The sequence below is a fragment of the Lactuca virosa genome, chromosome 4, assembly GCF_052849685.1.
Source record: "Lactuca virosa cultivar CGN04683 chromosome 4, Lactuca_virosa_CGN04683_v6, whole genome shotgun sequence".
In the NCBI taxonomy this organism is placed as follows: Eukaryota; Viridiplantae; Streptophyta; class Magnoliopsida; order Asterales; family Asteraceae; genus Lactuca; species Lactuca virosa.
The window spans coordinates 435,187,842-435,205,585 of NC_136429.1; the positions used below are offsets into that span (position 1 = coordinate 435,187,842).

A 17,744-nucleotide genomic window follows, 5' to 3' on the forward strand; every position below is an offset into this window, starting at 1 on the left:
AAGATGGACCCTGAAGTTGATCAAACAAGTCGTCAATCCTTGGAAGTGGGTAATGGTTCTTCACTGTTAGCTTATTCAACTCCCGGTAATCAATACAAATTCTATGTGAATCATCCTTCTTCTTCACAAACAGAATCGGTGCTCCCCACGGAGAGCTGCTCGGACGAATAAAACCCTTATCTAGCAGTTCCTGAAGCTACATAGACAACTCCTACATCTCTGGTGGTGCCAGGCGATAAGATGCCTTGGCTATCGGAGCTGCACCAGGAACCAACTTAATCCACAACTCCACTTGACTCTCGGGAAGCACTCCTGGTAAGTCCTCAGAAAATACGTAGGGGAAATCCCAAACAGTGGGCACTCCACTTAACTCTGTCGCACCCTCGACTCTAGTGTCTGCAACATAAGCTAGGAACCCAGGACAACCCTGCTGAAGACATCTCCTGGCTCTCGCAGCTGAACAGAGAGTCAGTCCATGTTTAGGTCTCTCACCAGGAATAACCCGTTTTCCCCCACTTGGGGTTCGAACTCTCACCAACTGCTGATCGCAATAAATCATGGCCCCATTGGGGCCAATCAATCCATACTGATAATAACCTTCGATCCTCTCAAATGGAATCAGCACCAAGTCAATAGAGTATCTCTCACTACACAGATTTAGGACAAACCCGTGATGAACACCCGAAGCACTCACAATATGGTCATCCGCAATCTTTACCTTTAGGGGAAAATCCAAAGTCCTGGGAGCAACGCAAAACTTCTTGCAAAGTGCAAGAGCTACAAAGGATCGGGTAGCACCCAAATCAAATAGGACATGAGTGGTCATACCATTGACCAAAAAGGTCGCTATACAAGATCAAAATAATCATAAGCATAAACAAAGAAAGCAATAAAAGATAGAGATAAAATACATACTAGTAACCACATCTGGTGTTGCACGGGCCTCATCGGTGGTCAGCTGAAATGCCCTGCTCTTCACCACATGAGCCTTTACCTTGCCCTAGCGTCCATCAGTAATCCTCAATGTGGCTGGCGCAGGCGCCGCCACGACTCCCCCTGACAAGCTCGGACAATCGAAATTTTTATGGCCGATCTGATTGCAATGGAAGCAAATCAGAGCACTCATGCGGCAGTCCCTACTCATGTGGCCCGGATGGCCACAACTATAACAACCTGAACCCGCTTCTCGGCATGCCCCGCTATGCGGCTTGCTGCACTTGCCGCAATGGCCCCGACCCTGCTAGCCTCTAGTGCGAGCATCAGAAGTCTTGGACCTTCTCACCCGGTCCACAACTATCTGTACCGACACCGACTTCCGCTTCGTCCGAAGCTCCAACTTAATCTCCCATTCACGGGCCTTTTCGATCATATCATTCTGGGTTTAGCACCCTAAAAAGCTCACAAACTCCCTGATATCCTCCCTCAACATGTCAGGGTATCTCGTCTTCCTCATCTCCTCATCCGCAGCGTACTGCGGGACCAACAAAGCTCTCTCCCTGAATTTGGCGGTAATCTCCGCCACAGTCTCAGTAGTCTGGAGAAGGTCCTGGAACTCCCTCGCCAGCTGCTGCACCTCAATCGCTAGTGCAAACTCCCTTTGGAACCTTTAGAAAAAATCCTCCAAGGTCATGACTGCCACTACCGCTGACCCTACTACTCGGCGAACCTCCTCCCACCAGTCTCGTGCTCGGTCCATCAGTTGGCAGGATTCGAACCCCACATTTTTCCCCTCAGGGCAAAAACGTGCCCGCTGAGCGGTCCCCATGCCAGCGATCCAGCGTCGACTAGCGATAGGGTCCTTATCCTCAAAGAACTTACTAGCTCCACAGGCCTTGAACTCCCAGAATGAGGTAGCTCGATCTCCTATCTGAGCCGCAACAATCTCAGCTTGAAAGATCTCGAGCCTCTCATCCATACGCTCCATAATACCCTCCATGATGGTACCAAAAAACACAGGGGTAGCATCAAGGATACCTCGAGTAATCTCAGCCGAAATGAACTCGCACATATGCTCATTAATCGGTTATGTGCCGAAGCTAGAACCTGAACCAGAATCAGAGCCAGAACCTCCTCCAGTAATCATCACCATCCTCCAAAGTCACACAACATATAAAAAATCAGCAAAGGAGTTAAGGGGATTCCTCTACACATGCATTCTTAGAGTTTCCAGGTCTATTCTTGTCTCAGGTACAGGTCATGTGCTTTTAGTAGTACGGGCCTAATACTACCTTTCACACCTACCTATACCTTCCTCAAGGTCAGTCGTGATTCCTCTAAGTCACCACACTAAAACCATATACCAATCATATGCTATATAACATACATATCCTCGACTTTCCTAGGATTTCTAAACTCCCACCACTCACAATACCAAGAACCTCAATCAACACCAGTGGTTGCCTTATGCATGCAAGTTATACACAAAATAGGATCACATGGACTGTTAAATGTTGATTCTACCCTAAGTCTACAACGAAATAAGGAACAGTAAATGAGGCTAAATTGACCATTCTAGGGCTATACAATCCTAATCGTATACAACTTTGAAAGCATACACTTAGCAATTAACTGATCCGATATCAATTCCATGTAATAGATAACATCAAGTTCCACTAGGTTATAAGGCATCATTCAAATTAGACAATTCTATCATATGATCCCTGAAGGTATCCTTAGCCCTAATCTAGCATGCACTTCTCATATCAAGCATACTACCCATAATACATAGGTATGGGTAATTTGGGAACCACTTACTTGAGCATGGTTGATTGCACTCATCGTACCCCTTCTTCTTAATAAAAAAAATTTAGAAGTTTAACTTCATTTTTCTTAAGAAAAAAATATCATTTCCTCAGTTTGAGTTCTAACACACCTGATAGTGCGCCCGAATCCCTCAAACAAGGCTATGATACTAACTTGTAACGTCCCGAAAACGGTAATAAAATGTTTCATTTAAAAGTATATCAACTCATTCATTAATTGTTCAAAACCAACTTCAAGTCATAATATTCAAAACATCAGAGTACATGTAACGCCCGTAGATTCGGGCTAGTCAATTTAGAGACGATAAGCGTCAAAAATGAATTTTTAATAAAAGATTATTTAGAATGAATAATCTTAACAAAGTCATAATATATGTTACAAGGGTTCTGTACATATAAAGAACGCAGAAATCCGAGTTATAACGAATAAGTTTTGGCCCGTCGAAGTTTTACGGCAAAACCGGCACGGCACCGGGAGACGTAAATAGTGAATTTACGATAGAAGACTTTTTAGCCTTACTGATCTAAACAAAAGTTGTACTATACGTTAAACTGAGAACATACCAAAAATAAACGTCAAAATCTGACTTCGTATGAGGAAGTTATGATTTTTCTAAGATTTGGCATAGCAGTGCACAGCCCGAAATTCGAATTTTAGATCGATCGATTTTTGGCCAACGAAACCTAAATGAGAATTGAAGATCTCATTAATAGTAGCGCAACGGTAAAAAGACAGACAAAAACGGACGTCGTATGAAGAAGTTATGAATTTTTAACGGACTTTTCCTGTCCCGGCTTGTTAAAAATATAACTTTGAAAATAAAGTCAATATTAGCCGACGGAGTCTAAATGAAAGTTGTAGAGTACATCTCCACCTACGCGTGGATATAAAGAGCATCAAAAACGGAGTTCGTATGAACAAATTACAAATTATAATAGCATATTTACGTATTAAAATAAAGTATAAATCATATATATATATATATATATATATATATATATATATATATATATATATATATATATATACATATGTATATATCATTACAAAGGTATCGACGATGCGGTCATTATAACACTAGTGTTGAGTACTTTCGACATTAGTTTAGTACAAATATCGTTAAATCTAATTAAAATAGTATTATAAAGGGGTGTTTACTTGTTTATATAACTATAAGGTCATTAAGTAACTATGAGGGTAGTTTTTGAAAATTCAATTACTATAAATAAGAGTCTTGGGCTCTCATATTTCGTGCACCATTTTCTTGATTCAAGAGTCTTTATCTTCTTCTCCACCGAGCATTTCGGTCCCTCATGAGTCGACTTCTCTTTCTGTAGTTTTAGTATAGTAAGGTGAGCGCTGAAGCGCTACACGAATCTTTCCTAGAAAGATTCAGCGACGAAGTTCTGCTCCTACAGAGCCCGACTCCTAGCTAAAACCCCCTTGTAAGTAAGTTATGCTTACCCTATTTTAATATAGCTTATATTTAAAATTATTATTGTTATTATGAACTTATAATAAGTATTTGGACTATTATTGTGACTTGTATAAGTGTCGTTATAATATCTTTTTAACTACTCGCGGTACGGAGAATCTGGTTTAAAGGGCCGCATAGGGTAGTTGGATTTCAGAAGTGCTATATGCCAAAATGGGTCTGCCCTCAGGTGTTTTATGTCTGGCCCCTGTCTGTACATAGTGGTTGGAAAATATTGTTTAAACGCTTATATAATAATAATAACAATAATAATAATAATAATAATAATAATAATAATAATAATAATAAGACTAATAATTAGTCACGGTAAATATTAGAGTAAAATCTAGTGGTAATAATACTAGGTTTCGTCGAAGGAAATTATTTTTAAGAAGCGAAACGTTGTCTGAGTTCGGAATCACCACCTTAACAAGTGAGTGCATAGTTACTTTCATCTTACACATAGATATGAAGTATTTTCATATAAATTACGTGTTATGTGTGCATATTGTCTGAATACTTGCTTTCTATGCTGAATGAAATATTTTATACATGTTTTAAATGATTTAAACTGTATATGTATTTTATATCTACAAAATGTGTTGGGTAAAACATGGGTAGATGAAATATGAATTGAATATTGAGATAAGAGGTGATATAGACCATGAGATAAGGGTGAGAGGTGAACAATGAGAGAAGCCTTTGACCCAAGCGTGGCCCCATCATCTAGCAGAGTATGGATGACAACCACAGACTATTCTAGAGAGTCCAGTGGAACACTAGCAGGCTCGCAACCTGTAGGGGTTGTGAACGATGTGTTCACCCGGTGTACTCTAAACCTTGGCGATCATGCAGACTTGGTGCCTAAACCTTGGCGATCATGCAGACTTGGTGCCTAAACGCTGGCGACCATGCAGACTTGGTGCCTGAACCCTGGCGACTATGCAGACTTAGTGCCCGTTGTGTAAACCGTGGCAACGATGGACTTCGTGCCAATTCCTTAGAATGATCCTTAGGAATGAATGAACGAGGAATAGATGATTCCTAGGGTAGATCCTTAAGAATAAAGAAGATAATGGGGATGGGTAATTGGGTTGATTGTTTGATGTTTAAACATAATAATTATATTATTGTGGGTTGAAAACCCTATGTACTCACCAGGTTTCCCAACCTGACCCACTCAGTTTAGTTGTATCACAGGTGTCTATATGAATTTACAGGACACTGAGGGATTAAGGAGATATAATCACTAGTGATAATGAATGTAAGTTCTATTTATGCTTATGTTTATGTATTGACGATTACATCCCAATGTTTCAAAATGAATAAAAATACATTTCTTCGAAAGTGCTTTGATAACGTATTTATCATGTTTTTCTGGGAACAAATTCCACAACATTTTTATTAAAAGAGGTGCTCTGATTTTTATAAAGCATAAACAAAACCGGTCTTTTCTGGCCGTGAAAATGGGGATGTCACAGTTGGTATTAGAGCATTAGTTTAAGCGAACTAGGAATATGGATTTATTTCTATACTTAAACTTAGAATGCTAAGCGATGATTATGAGGAGTGTGTCTAATATATTTTAGTTAGTACACCTAAATAGACGCAAGCACTAGCTTATTTAGGCAAAATGCCTAACATGCTTTTATGTGTTGAATGATTTGTGATGCTTTATGCTATCGTTTGATCGGATCTATGGTCTGTTGCCGACCGGATCTGGAAACTTTATGTGTTCAGATTTCTAAACGTATAATTACGGTATTAGAACTGGCATGTAACTTTTCGGAGAGCTAGGGAAATTTACATGTCGATCGTAAATAAAATCTTTCCTATCTTATTTCTCGTCATTACGCACCGAACGTCTGAATTGGTGTATAGATCGAAATGGCAAGAACCCGAAGTGGAGTCGGGAACGCAAATGGAAATAGGAATCAACAGCCCCCAGTGATTGAGCAAATACATGTTGTAGTAGAAGCTGTACCTGAACCAATCACCATGGCTGGAGTACAAGCCATGATTCGGGCTATGTTAGCTTAACAAAGGGAAGAAATGAAGAGGATGTTGCATGAAAATAGGGATGAACCTATCATGCCCATTGAGCAAACTGAGCTGATTCCCGAGCAATCAGAGGAAGGGAACTATAGCCGCCCTGTGAGTCAAGTTGGGACTCAAGGAGAACGAAGGAATGGCCGGAGAGGGGAAACAACAAGGATGGACGTATGTAAAATAACTTCTTGGGTTCCAACCCACCAAGCCTTTCCGGAAGCCCGAAGCCGTTTGAGATTATGGACTGGATCTCCAAAATGGAGATGGTGTTTGAGAGTTATGACTGTAGCGACAAGCAAAAGATCATCTTTTCAGTTAGACAACTAAATACTGGAGTGATAAGTTGATGGAAGTTGTTGGTAGATACAATCCACGAGGAGAAGCCATGCGAATGTCTTGGGAAGCATTCGTGGAGCAGTTGAAAATACAGTACTGCTCAGAGATAGATCTGATAGACCTAAACAACGAATTTTATAACCTGAAGAAAGGAAAGATGAGTGTGGATGACTATGTCACCGCATTCACCGAGAGGATGAAGCTATTCCCCTACTTGGTGCCTAATGAACTCTACAAGATCGATAGGTTTGCTAACGGACTGCCCACAGACTTTGGCCCAACAGTCAAAATGGCAACTACCTTGAAAACAGCCGTTAGAGCAGCCATGAATGTTGAGACCCAGATTAGGGAAAAGGGTCTGGAGAGAGCTGAAGTTGGTGAGAAAAGGAAGTATGAAGGATCTTCAAAATCCAACAAAGAAAGGAAATTCTCAAAGACTGAAGGAGGAGGAGGAGGTGAAGCTAAGTGGTGCGAGAAGTGTAAAAAGAAACACTTCGGGAAATGTAGCGAGGAGGTGACTTGCTACAAATTTAGAAAGACAGGGCATTACGCCATCAAGTGCGCATCCAACAAGAGGGTGTGCTACAGATGTAGCAAAGAAGGGCATGTTTCTAAAGACTGCCCGGAGAAAAACGAGGCAGCAAGGCCAGAAACGCCACTAAGGCCAAGGGCATTCCACATAATCCTCGACGAAGCAGAAAACAATGCAAGGAATCGAGGATGAGGAATTCATAAACGAAGATAGAGTTATGAAGAAGCCGAGGGGATAGAATCATATGATGTAGCCTATTATAGGCATAGTCTAGGGTGAACTTGAACACCTATGTAATAGTTTCAAGAAATAATAATAAAACCTTCGTTTTGTTATCTGCTATGTTAAAATGGTATGTGATCTTCTTTTATGGTGACTTGGAAAACTGCGAGACAATACTTGGGACGAGTATGAGTAGGTGTGAATGGTAGTAGAGGCCTATACTACCGGAAGCACAGGACTCACACTTGGATCAGGGAAAGTCACAAGGTTACCAAGAAGCTAGTAATTGATTCCGTTTTGTTCGTGTATGTCGTTACCATTGTTTCGTTAATGACTAAGACAGATGATTATTTCGACCCTAGTGGTCATATCAAATCGAGTCCAACTAAGATGAGTATGTTACGTGGTTCAGAGAACCTAGATCGATGCAACATCCAACTTAAGCCAAAAGATTGAAGTAAAAGATAAGCGAAGCAATCAATAGAAGTATTGCAATCGTTGTTGGAGTAAGAAGCTTGTAGCTAGAAATGTTACATACTAAAATGTAATCATATCACATTAGAACATGAAGGTAGGTATATTCCATTCTGGAATTTGACTCTAAGAGACCTGAGTCTAAGCGTTGCATCATACGATGAGAGGTCATTACAACACGACCCATCAGTCTATCATGGAAATCAAATAAACTTAACTTAAGTTTGTTAAGAAGAAGAAGGAGTCTCTGATAAAGATCGAGGTTGTGACATGAAGGTCATGATTGAAAGTCTAACAAGACAGAGAGAACGGGTGCAAGATCAAGCACCGCTTGCAGTCAAGAAGATCAGGAGTTAAATACGCATTCGAAGAAACATAGAAGTTACGAGTACTACCTAGGATGAAGAGATAACATAGGGAGTAATTCTACAACCCTGTTTCGTTGATGATTCCGGGACGTAATCATCCTAAGAGGGAGATAATTGTAACGCCCGTAGATTCGGGCTAGTCAATTTAGAGACGATAAGCGTCAAAAATGACTTTTTAATTGAAGATTATTTAGAATGAATAATCTTAACCAAGTCATAGTATATGTTACAAGGGTTCCGTACATATAAAGAACGCCGAAATCCGAGTTATAACGAAGAAGTTATAGCCCGTCGAAGTTTTATGGCAAAACCGGCACGGCACCGGGAGACGTAAATAGTGAATTTACGATAGAAGACTTTTTAGCCTTAGTGATCTACAAAAAATTTGTAGTATACATTAAACCGAGAACATACAAAAAAAAACGTCAAAATCTGACTTCGTATGAGTGCACAGGAGTGCACAGCCGAAATTCTAAGATTTGGCATAGGAGTGCACAGCCGAAATTCGAATTTTAGATCGATCGATTTTTGGCCAACGCAACCTAAATGAGAATTGAATACCTCATTAATAGTAGCACAACGGTAGAAAGACAGACGAAAACGAACATCGGATGAAGAAGTTATGAATTTTAAACGGACTTTTCCTCTCAAAATAAAGTCAAAAATTAGTCGACGGAGTCTAAATGAAAGTTGTAGAGTACGTCTCCACCTACGCGTGGATATAAAGAGCATCAAAAATGGAGTTCGTATGAACAAATTACAAATTATAATAGCATATTTACGTATTAAAATAAAGTATAAATCATATATACATCCACATATATATACATATGTATATATATCATTAGAAAGGTATCGACGATGCGGTCATTATATGACTAGTGTTGAATACTTTCCACATTAGTTTAGTACAAATACCTTTAAATCTATTTAAAATAGTATTATAAAGAGGTGTTTAGTTGTTTATATAACTATAAGGTCATTAAGTAACTATGAGGGTAGTTTTTGAAAATTCAATTACTATAAATAAGAGTCTTGGGCTCTCATATTTCTTGCACCATTCTCTTGATTCAAGAGTCTTTCTCTTCTTATCCCCCGAGGATTCCGGTCCCTCGTGATTCGACTTCTCTTTCTGTAGTTTTAGTATAGTAAGGTGAGCGCTGAAGCGCTACACGAATCTTTCCTAGAAAGATTCAGCGACGAAGTTCTGCCCCTGCAGAGCCCGACTCCTAGCTAAAACCCCCTTGTAAGTAAGTTATGCTTACCCTATTTTAATATAGCTTATATTTAAAATTAGTATTGTTATTATGAACTTATAATAAATATTTGGGCTATTATTATGACTTATATAAGTGTCGTTATAATATCTTTTTAACTACTCGCGGTACGAGGAATCTGGTTTAAAGAGCAGCATAAGGTTGTTGGATTTCAGAAGTGCTATATGCCAAAATGGTCCTGCCCTCTGGTGTTTTATGTCTGCCCCCTGTCTGTATTGTTTAGACGCTTATATAATAATAATAATAATAATAGTAATAATAATAATAATAATAATAATAACAATAATAATAATAATAATAATAATAATAATAATAATAATAATAATAATAATAATAATAAGACTAATAATTAGTCACGGTAAATATTAGACTAAAATCTAGTGGTAATAATACTAGGTTTCGTCGAATGAAATTATTTTTAAGAAGCGAAGCGCTGTCTGAGTTCGGAATCACCACCTTAACAAGTGAGTGCATAATTACTTTCATCTTACACATAGATATGAAGTATTTTTATATAAATTACGTGCTATGTGTGCATATTGTCTGAATACTTGCTGTCTATGCTGAATGAAAGATTTTATACATGTTTTAAATGATTTAAACTGTATATGTATTTTATATCTACAAAATATGTTGGGTAAAACATGGGTAGATGAAATATGAATTAAGTGTTGAGATAAGAGGTGATATATACCATGAGATAAGGGTGAGAGGTGAACAATGAGAGAAGCCTTTTACCCAAGCGTGGCCCCATCATCTAGGAGAGTATGGATGACAACCATGGACTATTCTAGACAGTCCAGTGGAACACTAGTAGGCTCGCAACCTGTAGGTGTTGTGAACGATGTGTTCACCCGGTGTACTCTAAACCTTGGCGATCATGCCGACTTGGTGCCTAAACCTTGGCGATCATGTTGACTTGGTGCCTAAACCCTCGCGACCATGCAGACTTGGTGCCTAAACCCTGACGACTATGCAAACTTAGTGCCCGTTGTGGAAACCGTGACAATGATGGACTTCGTGCCATTTCCTTAGGATGTGTCACACCCCCAAACCAAGGATGGCGGAAACGTCCGGGGGTGGAGGACTTCATGTATAGTATCATAACAACAAATGCAATAGTGATCAAAGTAAGCACAACCAACATAAATATAATTGAAAAAGTTACATCATTGTATAAGTTTACATGTTTCCAAATCAATTACATTATGTTGACAAAAATAAAATGTCGACGCCTCAACGTCCCATCCTCAAAAGTACACGTTCACCTGTTTATTGATTTCCTGAGAATACAAGTAGTTTTGAAAAAAAGTGTCAACAATTAAGTTGGTGAGTTCATAAGCTTTTGAATGTAGTGATGAAAGCCTTTCCTTTTTAAAAGTATGTTTGTTCCAGAAAAATCCAATATTTTCCTTAAAATGTGAATTGCAGCCTTAAATCCAAAGACCAAAATGTACAAGTAATTTCCATGGTTATAGTAGAACAATGCAAGTTTAAATTTGTCATAAACTCGTTTGATTTAATGAAATCCCCGTAAATCCTAAGTGTTGTTAATACTTTTTGTGAGCTATTATAACCATACTATGACCTAGATGGCCTGAAACGACGTTCTTCAAGCGTCGGAAACGTTATGACATATGTCACCCGTAGACCTCGAGGTCCCACTGTAGCTAACAGCAAGGTGTGGGGTGTCAATCCCAATATAGATCTATATACAACTATCACGCTCTCCCTACAAGAGACTCTGGTTACAATGCAGGACTTAAAGTGTATTACTTGTTAAGTAACATGAAGCGAGTGTCTCACGATTTAGTCATTAACAGATTTGCGTGTAGTGAATGAAAACTCTTTATCTTTGTGTAAATGAAACCTTTAGTAATGAACTTTGTTGTGTAAGTGTATCATAAACTATACCTATTATAGTTTATCAAATAATGGTAGTAGTGAACATAAACTATATTTACAGTAGTTTATCAAAATGTTTGTATGCTATGGATATAAACTTTGTTTAAACAATAATTTAATTACCATACTTGTGGAGGTAAAAATCCATTTGTTTTCTGATGTATGTCAGTACACTAAGACGAAATGACATATAATGTAAAAACATATATTCACATAATGATACACACCTTGCTCTACAAGTTACAAGGTGCAAATGAAATTGATAGCATTTTTCTAGTATTAACATTTCTATTACTGTTCTTAGAAAATTTATAGAAACATCATCGAGGGTCCAAATCAGAATCTGTAAATTCTGAGAGTTTGGAAAATAAGTCTAGTTTGCTCATAAATTTTATTATGATTTTTAGTGACCTCCAACTTGTGTGAAAAAGTCCTTAATCACAGACTGGTCCGGATTTGTTCTTGAAATGACAGGCAGTTTTGTAAAAATCACCATAAATTGTAGAAACATCGTATGGAGATGTGCAAGTATTCATTTTAAAGGTATAAACCTGAACTATTTGCACCTAATACAGTTTTGAAAACTAAAATGTTTATGTTGACCAAAACAGTCCGTGAATGGAGATGAACGTTTCTGATGAAGGCTGTTAAATGAGTTTAGTTGTGTTCTTGGTGTTTTAACTTGTATCCCCCCCCCCCCTTAAAACTTAAGAAAAACATGAAAAGATAGGGGTATGAACTCACATTGTGTGTTCTTAGTGGATGGATGTTGAAGACAAGAAGTGTTCTACTCAAGAACACTAAGAAGATGCCTTGGAAGTTCGAAGATCTAACAGGAATGTGATAATGTTTGCGTAAGATATCTATGATTTGAGTAGAAGGAAGTGAAATAATCATATGGTGGATGAATATACTTACCAAAAGTGGAAGAAAAGCTTGGAAGAAGGCCCTTGAATCTCGAATTTTAGTGAGAGAATTGAGAGAGAAATGTGTTTAATCTTTGGTGGAAGAATGAGAAAATAAGAGAGAGTGTTAGGAGAGAGGATAGATTTCAGCCTTAGACAAGGAATGGGGTTGGGAAATGATGCGAAAGGACGATGAATGACCAGGTATGGTGGGGGGTGTGGGCTGGTCATGGAGTGGGTGTGGGTGGTTGCTTGTGTCATAAATTAAAGTAAAGTCAACACTCCACCTCAAGTAATTCACCCACTCTTCTTGGATAAGATTTATACTAAAAAACATGATTATTCATGAAGTATGGGGTTTTATATGTTAAAACATGATTTCGGGTGAAAATCCCACGCAAAAATAGTGAAAAACGGGCATAAAATGAAGTTGTGGTCGAAAACCGGGTGGAAAATGGAAAATCCGAAGTTATGGCGTGGTTCCGGTCTTAGCAGCCCTTGATCCGCAGTGGTGGTTTAGTTGGTGAATTGGATCCGAGGTGGGAGAGGCTGCGGTCCGAGCAGGTACCGCATGAGGATTCGTCAGGAGGGACCGAAGGCGGGGTCAGGTGCGGTGCTCAGTTGCGGGTGCGGTTCAGCGCTCCGGTCTACAGCAGCCTCGGTCCTTAGTAGTTCCAGTCCTTAGTCATTGCGGTCCGATGGCTGCAGTTCGATGGCTGCGGCTGCTCAAAGGGACTTCGGTCTTGGTTCTTGGGGCTTCGGCTCAAGGAGGGTTTGGTCCCTATAGAGGGACTTCGGCCCTAAAAGGTTATTTTCCAAGGTATGATCCCGTTTCGAGTGGTTTTTCACCAAGTCAAGTGTCGGGATGCCTCAAATGACTACAAAACTCAAAAGAGGTTTTGAGAGAGATTTGGGAGAGATTTCACGTTCTTGGAGAGATTTCTCATACGGTGAGAGATTTCACATTCTTGGAGAGATTTCTCATACAGAGAGAGATTTGAGATACTTGGAGAGATTTGGGAGAGATTTGAGATACTTGGAGAGATTTGGGAGAGATCCCTTTTGTGGCTTTTTTGGGTGTTTGGCTTTGAAACGCAAGGTCTGCAAACCCCGTTTAGCCATGTTTAAGAGTCTTACACACCCCCGAAGGGTATGTAATAGTGTTTTATCGCTTTGCTACCTCACTTACCCCGATTAGGGTTCAAGAAATCTAAAAGTACAAACTTTTCAAGTGATGATTTCTTATTAAAATAGTGAGTAGTACAGTAATTTCATAAAGTGAACCCTAGTATACAAGAGTTAGTAGTGTTGACGGGTTTGACTTGTTGACTTTATTTGACTTTGACTGGACCAGAATTTGACGGTTGTCACATCATCCCCCCGTTAGAAGGAAATTTCGTCCCGAAATTAGCTTTTTGACTGGGACTTCAAGAATTTGGGAAGAGATGTGGATACTTTTGTTTCATCTGATCCTCGCGTTCCCAGGTGAATTCAGGTCCTCGCTTAGTGTTCCAGCGGACCTTCACAATGGGAATACGACTTTGCTTTGTTCTTTCGTTCTCTCGATCCATGGTTTCTACCGGTTCTTCCACGAAGTGGAGAATCTCGTTGATTTCAATTTCGTCAAGAGGTATCACGAGGGTCTTGTCGGATAGACATTTCTTTAAGTTCGATACGTGGAAGGTAGGATGTACATTATTAAGTTCCTGTGGTAGGCGAAGCTTGTAAGCTACTGGGCCAATCCTAGCGAGGATCTCGAATGGTCCGATGTATCTAGGATTCAGTTTTCCTCGTTTGCGGAAACGTATTAAACCCTTCCAGGGTGAGACCTTTAATAGCACGCGATCCCCAACCTGGAATTCCAAGGGCTTTCGTCTGTTATCCGTGTAACTTTTCTGTCTGTCTCTAGAAGCTTTTAACCGTTCTTGGATTTGAACTATCTTCTCTGTAGTTTCCCTTATTATCTCCGGGCCAGTGAGGGTGCTATTAGGGACTTGTCCTTTAGCTAGTTGCGTGTCACCCACTTCAGCCCAGCACAGAGGTGACCTGCACTTGCGGCCATAGAGGGCTTCAAATGGTGCAACCTTGATGCTAGTGTGATAATTGTTATTGTACGAGAATTCGACAAGTGGTAAGTGGATATCCCAAGATTTACCAAAGTCTATCACACACGCTCTAAACATGTCTTCTAGCGTCTGAATGGTCCTCTCACTTTGCCCGTCGGTTTGTGGGTGATAGGATGTACTCATGTCCAGCCTAGTTCCCAAGGACTTCTGAAGTGATTGCCAGAATCGCGAGGTAAATCGACTATCCCTGTCTGAGATAATGGATTTTGGCACGCCATGCAGTCGTACAACCTCTTTGATGTACGTCCTAGTTAGTTTCTCCATCTTGTCGGTTTCTTTTATCGGTAGGAAGTGTGCCGATTTGGTCAATCTGTCTACGACTACCCATATGGTATCAAGTCCGCCCGTGGTCTTGGGTAGCTTGGTTACGAAGTCCATGGTTATCCGTTCCCACTTCCACTCAAGTATATCGGGCTGTTGTAGAAGTCCTGAGAGTTTCTGATATTCAACTTTGACCTTGGCGCAAGTCAAACACTTGCCTACATAGGTAGTAATTTCGGCTTTCATGTTTGGCCACCAGTACAACTTTTTGAGATCTAGATACATCTTATCCAAACCTGGGTGGATGGAGTATCGAGTCTTGTGTGCTTCGTTCATGATGACGTCTCGGAAACCACCGAACTTCGGTGTCTAGATTCGGTTCACGAGGTAACGAACTCCGTCGTCTTTGACTTCTAAGTTTTTATCCATTCCTCTTAGTGCCTCACCCGTCACATTTTCCGGTTGTAGGGCCTCCAGCTGAGCCTCTTTGATTTGTGTGGACAGGTGTGAATGGATTGTCATCGTTAATGACTTTACTCGGCGCCCCGAGTATTCCTTTCGACTTAAGGCATCTACTACTACGTTTGCCTTACCTGGGTGATAACGAATCTCACACTCGTAATCATTCAGTAGTTCTACCCATCGTCTCTGCCTCAAGTTGAGCTCCTTTTGATTGAGAATGTGTTGAAGGCTCTTGTGGTCGGTAAAGACAGTACATTTTGTTCCGTAAAGGTAGTGCCCCCAGATCTTTAGGGTGAACACTACTGCTCCCAATTCGAGGTCATGCGTGGCGTAGTTGACCTCGTGCGTTTTCAACTGCCTCGATGCATAGGCAATGACCTTACATCGCTGCATTAATACACACCCAAGCCCCTGGTTTGATGCGTCGCAGTAGACTACAAAGTCTTCGGTTCCTTCTGGTAGAGACAGGATTGGTGCGCTGCACAGGGCTTGTTTTAACGTTTGAAAGGCAGCTTCTTGTTTATCTTCCCATTTAAACATCACACCTTTTTGAGTCAAGGTGGTGAGCGGTTTAGCGATCTTGGAGAAGTTTTGGATGAATCTTCGGTAGTATCCAGCTAGCCCCAAGAACTGTCGGATTTCCGTTGGTGTTGTAGGTGCTGACCAGTTCTCGATTGCCTTGATTTTGGAGGGGTCCACATGTATCCCTTTCTCACTGACCACATGGCTAAGGAAATCCACTTCTCGGATCCAGAATTTGCACTTAGAGAATTTAGCATAAAGCTTTTCAGCTCTCAACGTCTCCAGCACCTGTCGTAGGTGTTGGCGATGCTCTTCCTTGCTTCGTGAGTAGACCAAAATGTCGTCGATGAACACGATCACGAACTTGTCTAATTAGGGTCGACACACTCGATTCATCAGGTCCATGAATACCGCAGGTGCGTTGGTTAACCCGAAGGGCATTACTACAAACTCGTAGTGCCCATAGCGAGTTCTGAAGGCTGTCTTGGGGATATCTTCTTCTTGAACTCGCAGCTGATGGTAACCCGACCTCAGATCGATTTTTGAAAAGTAGTTTGCTCCTTGAAGTTGGTCCAAGAGGTCGTCGATTCGAGGTAGAGGGTATCGGTTTTTGATGGTAAGCTTATTTAACTCGCGGTAGTCTATGCACATGCGAAAGGATCCGTCCTTCTTCTTCACAAACAGGACCGGTGCTCCCCAAGGTGAAAAGCTCGGCCTGGTGAACCCTTTGATTAACAGCTCGTTCAATTGGCTGGACAATTCTTGCATTTCTGCCGGCGCTAGGCGGTATGGAGCTTTGGCTACTGGGGTAGCTCCTGGAACCAAGTCGATTCGGAATTCGACTTGCCGTGCGAGGGGTACGCCTGGAAGGTCTTCAGGAAATACGTCGGGAAAGTTGCACACTTCTGGAATGTCTTTGATATCCTTCATCTCTTGTTTCTTATCTACTACGTGGGATAAGAAGGCGTGGTATTCCTTTCGGAGATACTTTTGAGCCTTGACGCAAGAGATGATTTGTAAGTTTGCACTAGGTTTATCACCGTAGATGAGAATGGTTTCGCCACTTGGCAGATTGAGGCGAACGGCCCTTTTGTAACATAGAATGTCGGCAGGATGAGAACTTAACCAATCCATACGGATGATTATGTCGAAACTTTTTATTGTTACCGGGATTAGGTCGATTTTAAATGAATGATTATCTAGAGTGAGGGTACACCCTGAGTATATATCGCTAGCGCGCTCTGCGTTTCCGTTTGCCATTTCTACGACGTATGTGTCTTTTAGTAAGTGGGGATCTTGTTTAAGTAAATGTTTGAATTGATGGCTCATAAAACTCCTCTCCGCTCCACTATCGAAGAGTATGCATGCATATGAGTTATTGAGAAGAAACGTACCAGTAACCATCGTGGGGTCCTTGATTGCTTCTCCATGTCCTATAGCCAGGACTCTCCCCACACCTCCAGCATTAGAGGTTTGTGCCTTTGGGCAGTTTCTTTTGAAGTGCCCTGTCTCCCCACAGCCGTAACAGGTTTGACTAGCCCCCGTATTGGTGATTTGAGTGATTGGTTGGGCTGGCGCCCTACAGAAGCGAGCGGTATGCCCCTTCTTGTTGCAATGTTTGCAGTGTATTTCCCGACAAGCACCAGTGTGGTGGAAATTACACTTGTTGCACTTGGGAAGGGTTCCAACATATTGCCTCTGTGGTGTTGGGGTGGCAGGGGTAGTGGTAGCGTGGACATCAACTGTCTGTTGCTTTTTGGTGGAGTCTGGCACCGACTGCTTCTTTTTGTTATCCCAGAATTTCCTCTTGTTGTTCCCTCGTCGTGCTTGATCGGAGGTGGTTGTCACAGTGGCATGGCTGGCCCGATGATCAATGAGTTGTTGTGCCAACTCCTTGGCACTCTCGTAAGTAGTTGGCCGTGAGGCCAACACACTATCTTGTATTGGGGCAGACAACCCCCAGAGATATCGTTCCACCTTTTTGCTTTCTGGCGTAACCATTGCTGGACAGAGGAGTGCCAGGTCATTGAATCGGGCAGTGTAAGCTGTGAGGTCAGTGCCCTTCATT

The 17,744-nt window shown here is 40.9% G+C and overlaps 1 protein-coding gene across 1 annotated transcript; it reads right to left on the bottom strand.

Moving 5' to 3' along the window:
• Positions 1 to 211: 211 nt before the first annotated feature.
• LOC145106648 (uncharacterized) lies at positions 212 to 1,936 on the bottom strand. The gene is made up of 2 exons (XM_079043601.1): positions 1,819 to 1,936; positions 212 to 846 (listed from the first exon to the last, which is right to left on the bottom strand). The coding sequence occupies exons 1-2, from the start codon at positions 1,934 to 1,936 to the stop codon at positions 212 to 214; spliced, it is 753 nt and encodes a 250-aa protein (XP_078899727.1).
• Between the last annotated feature and the right edge of the window lie 15,808 nt (positions 1,937 to 17,744).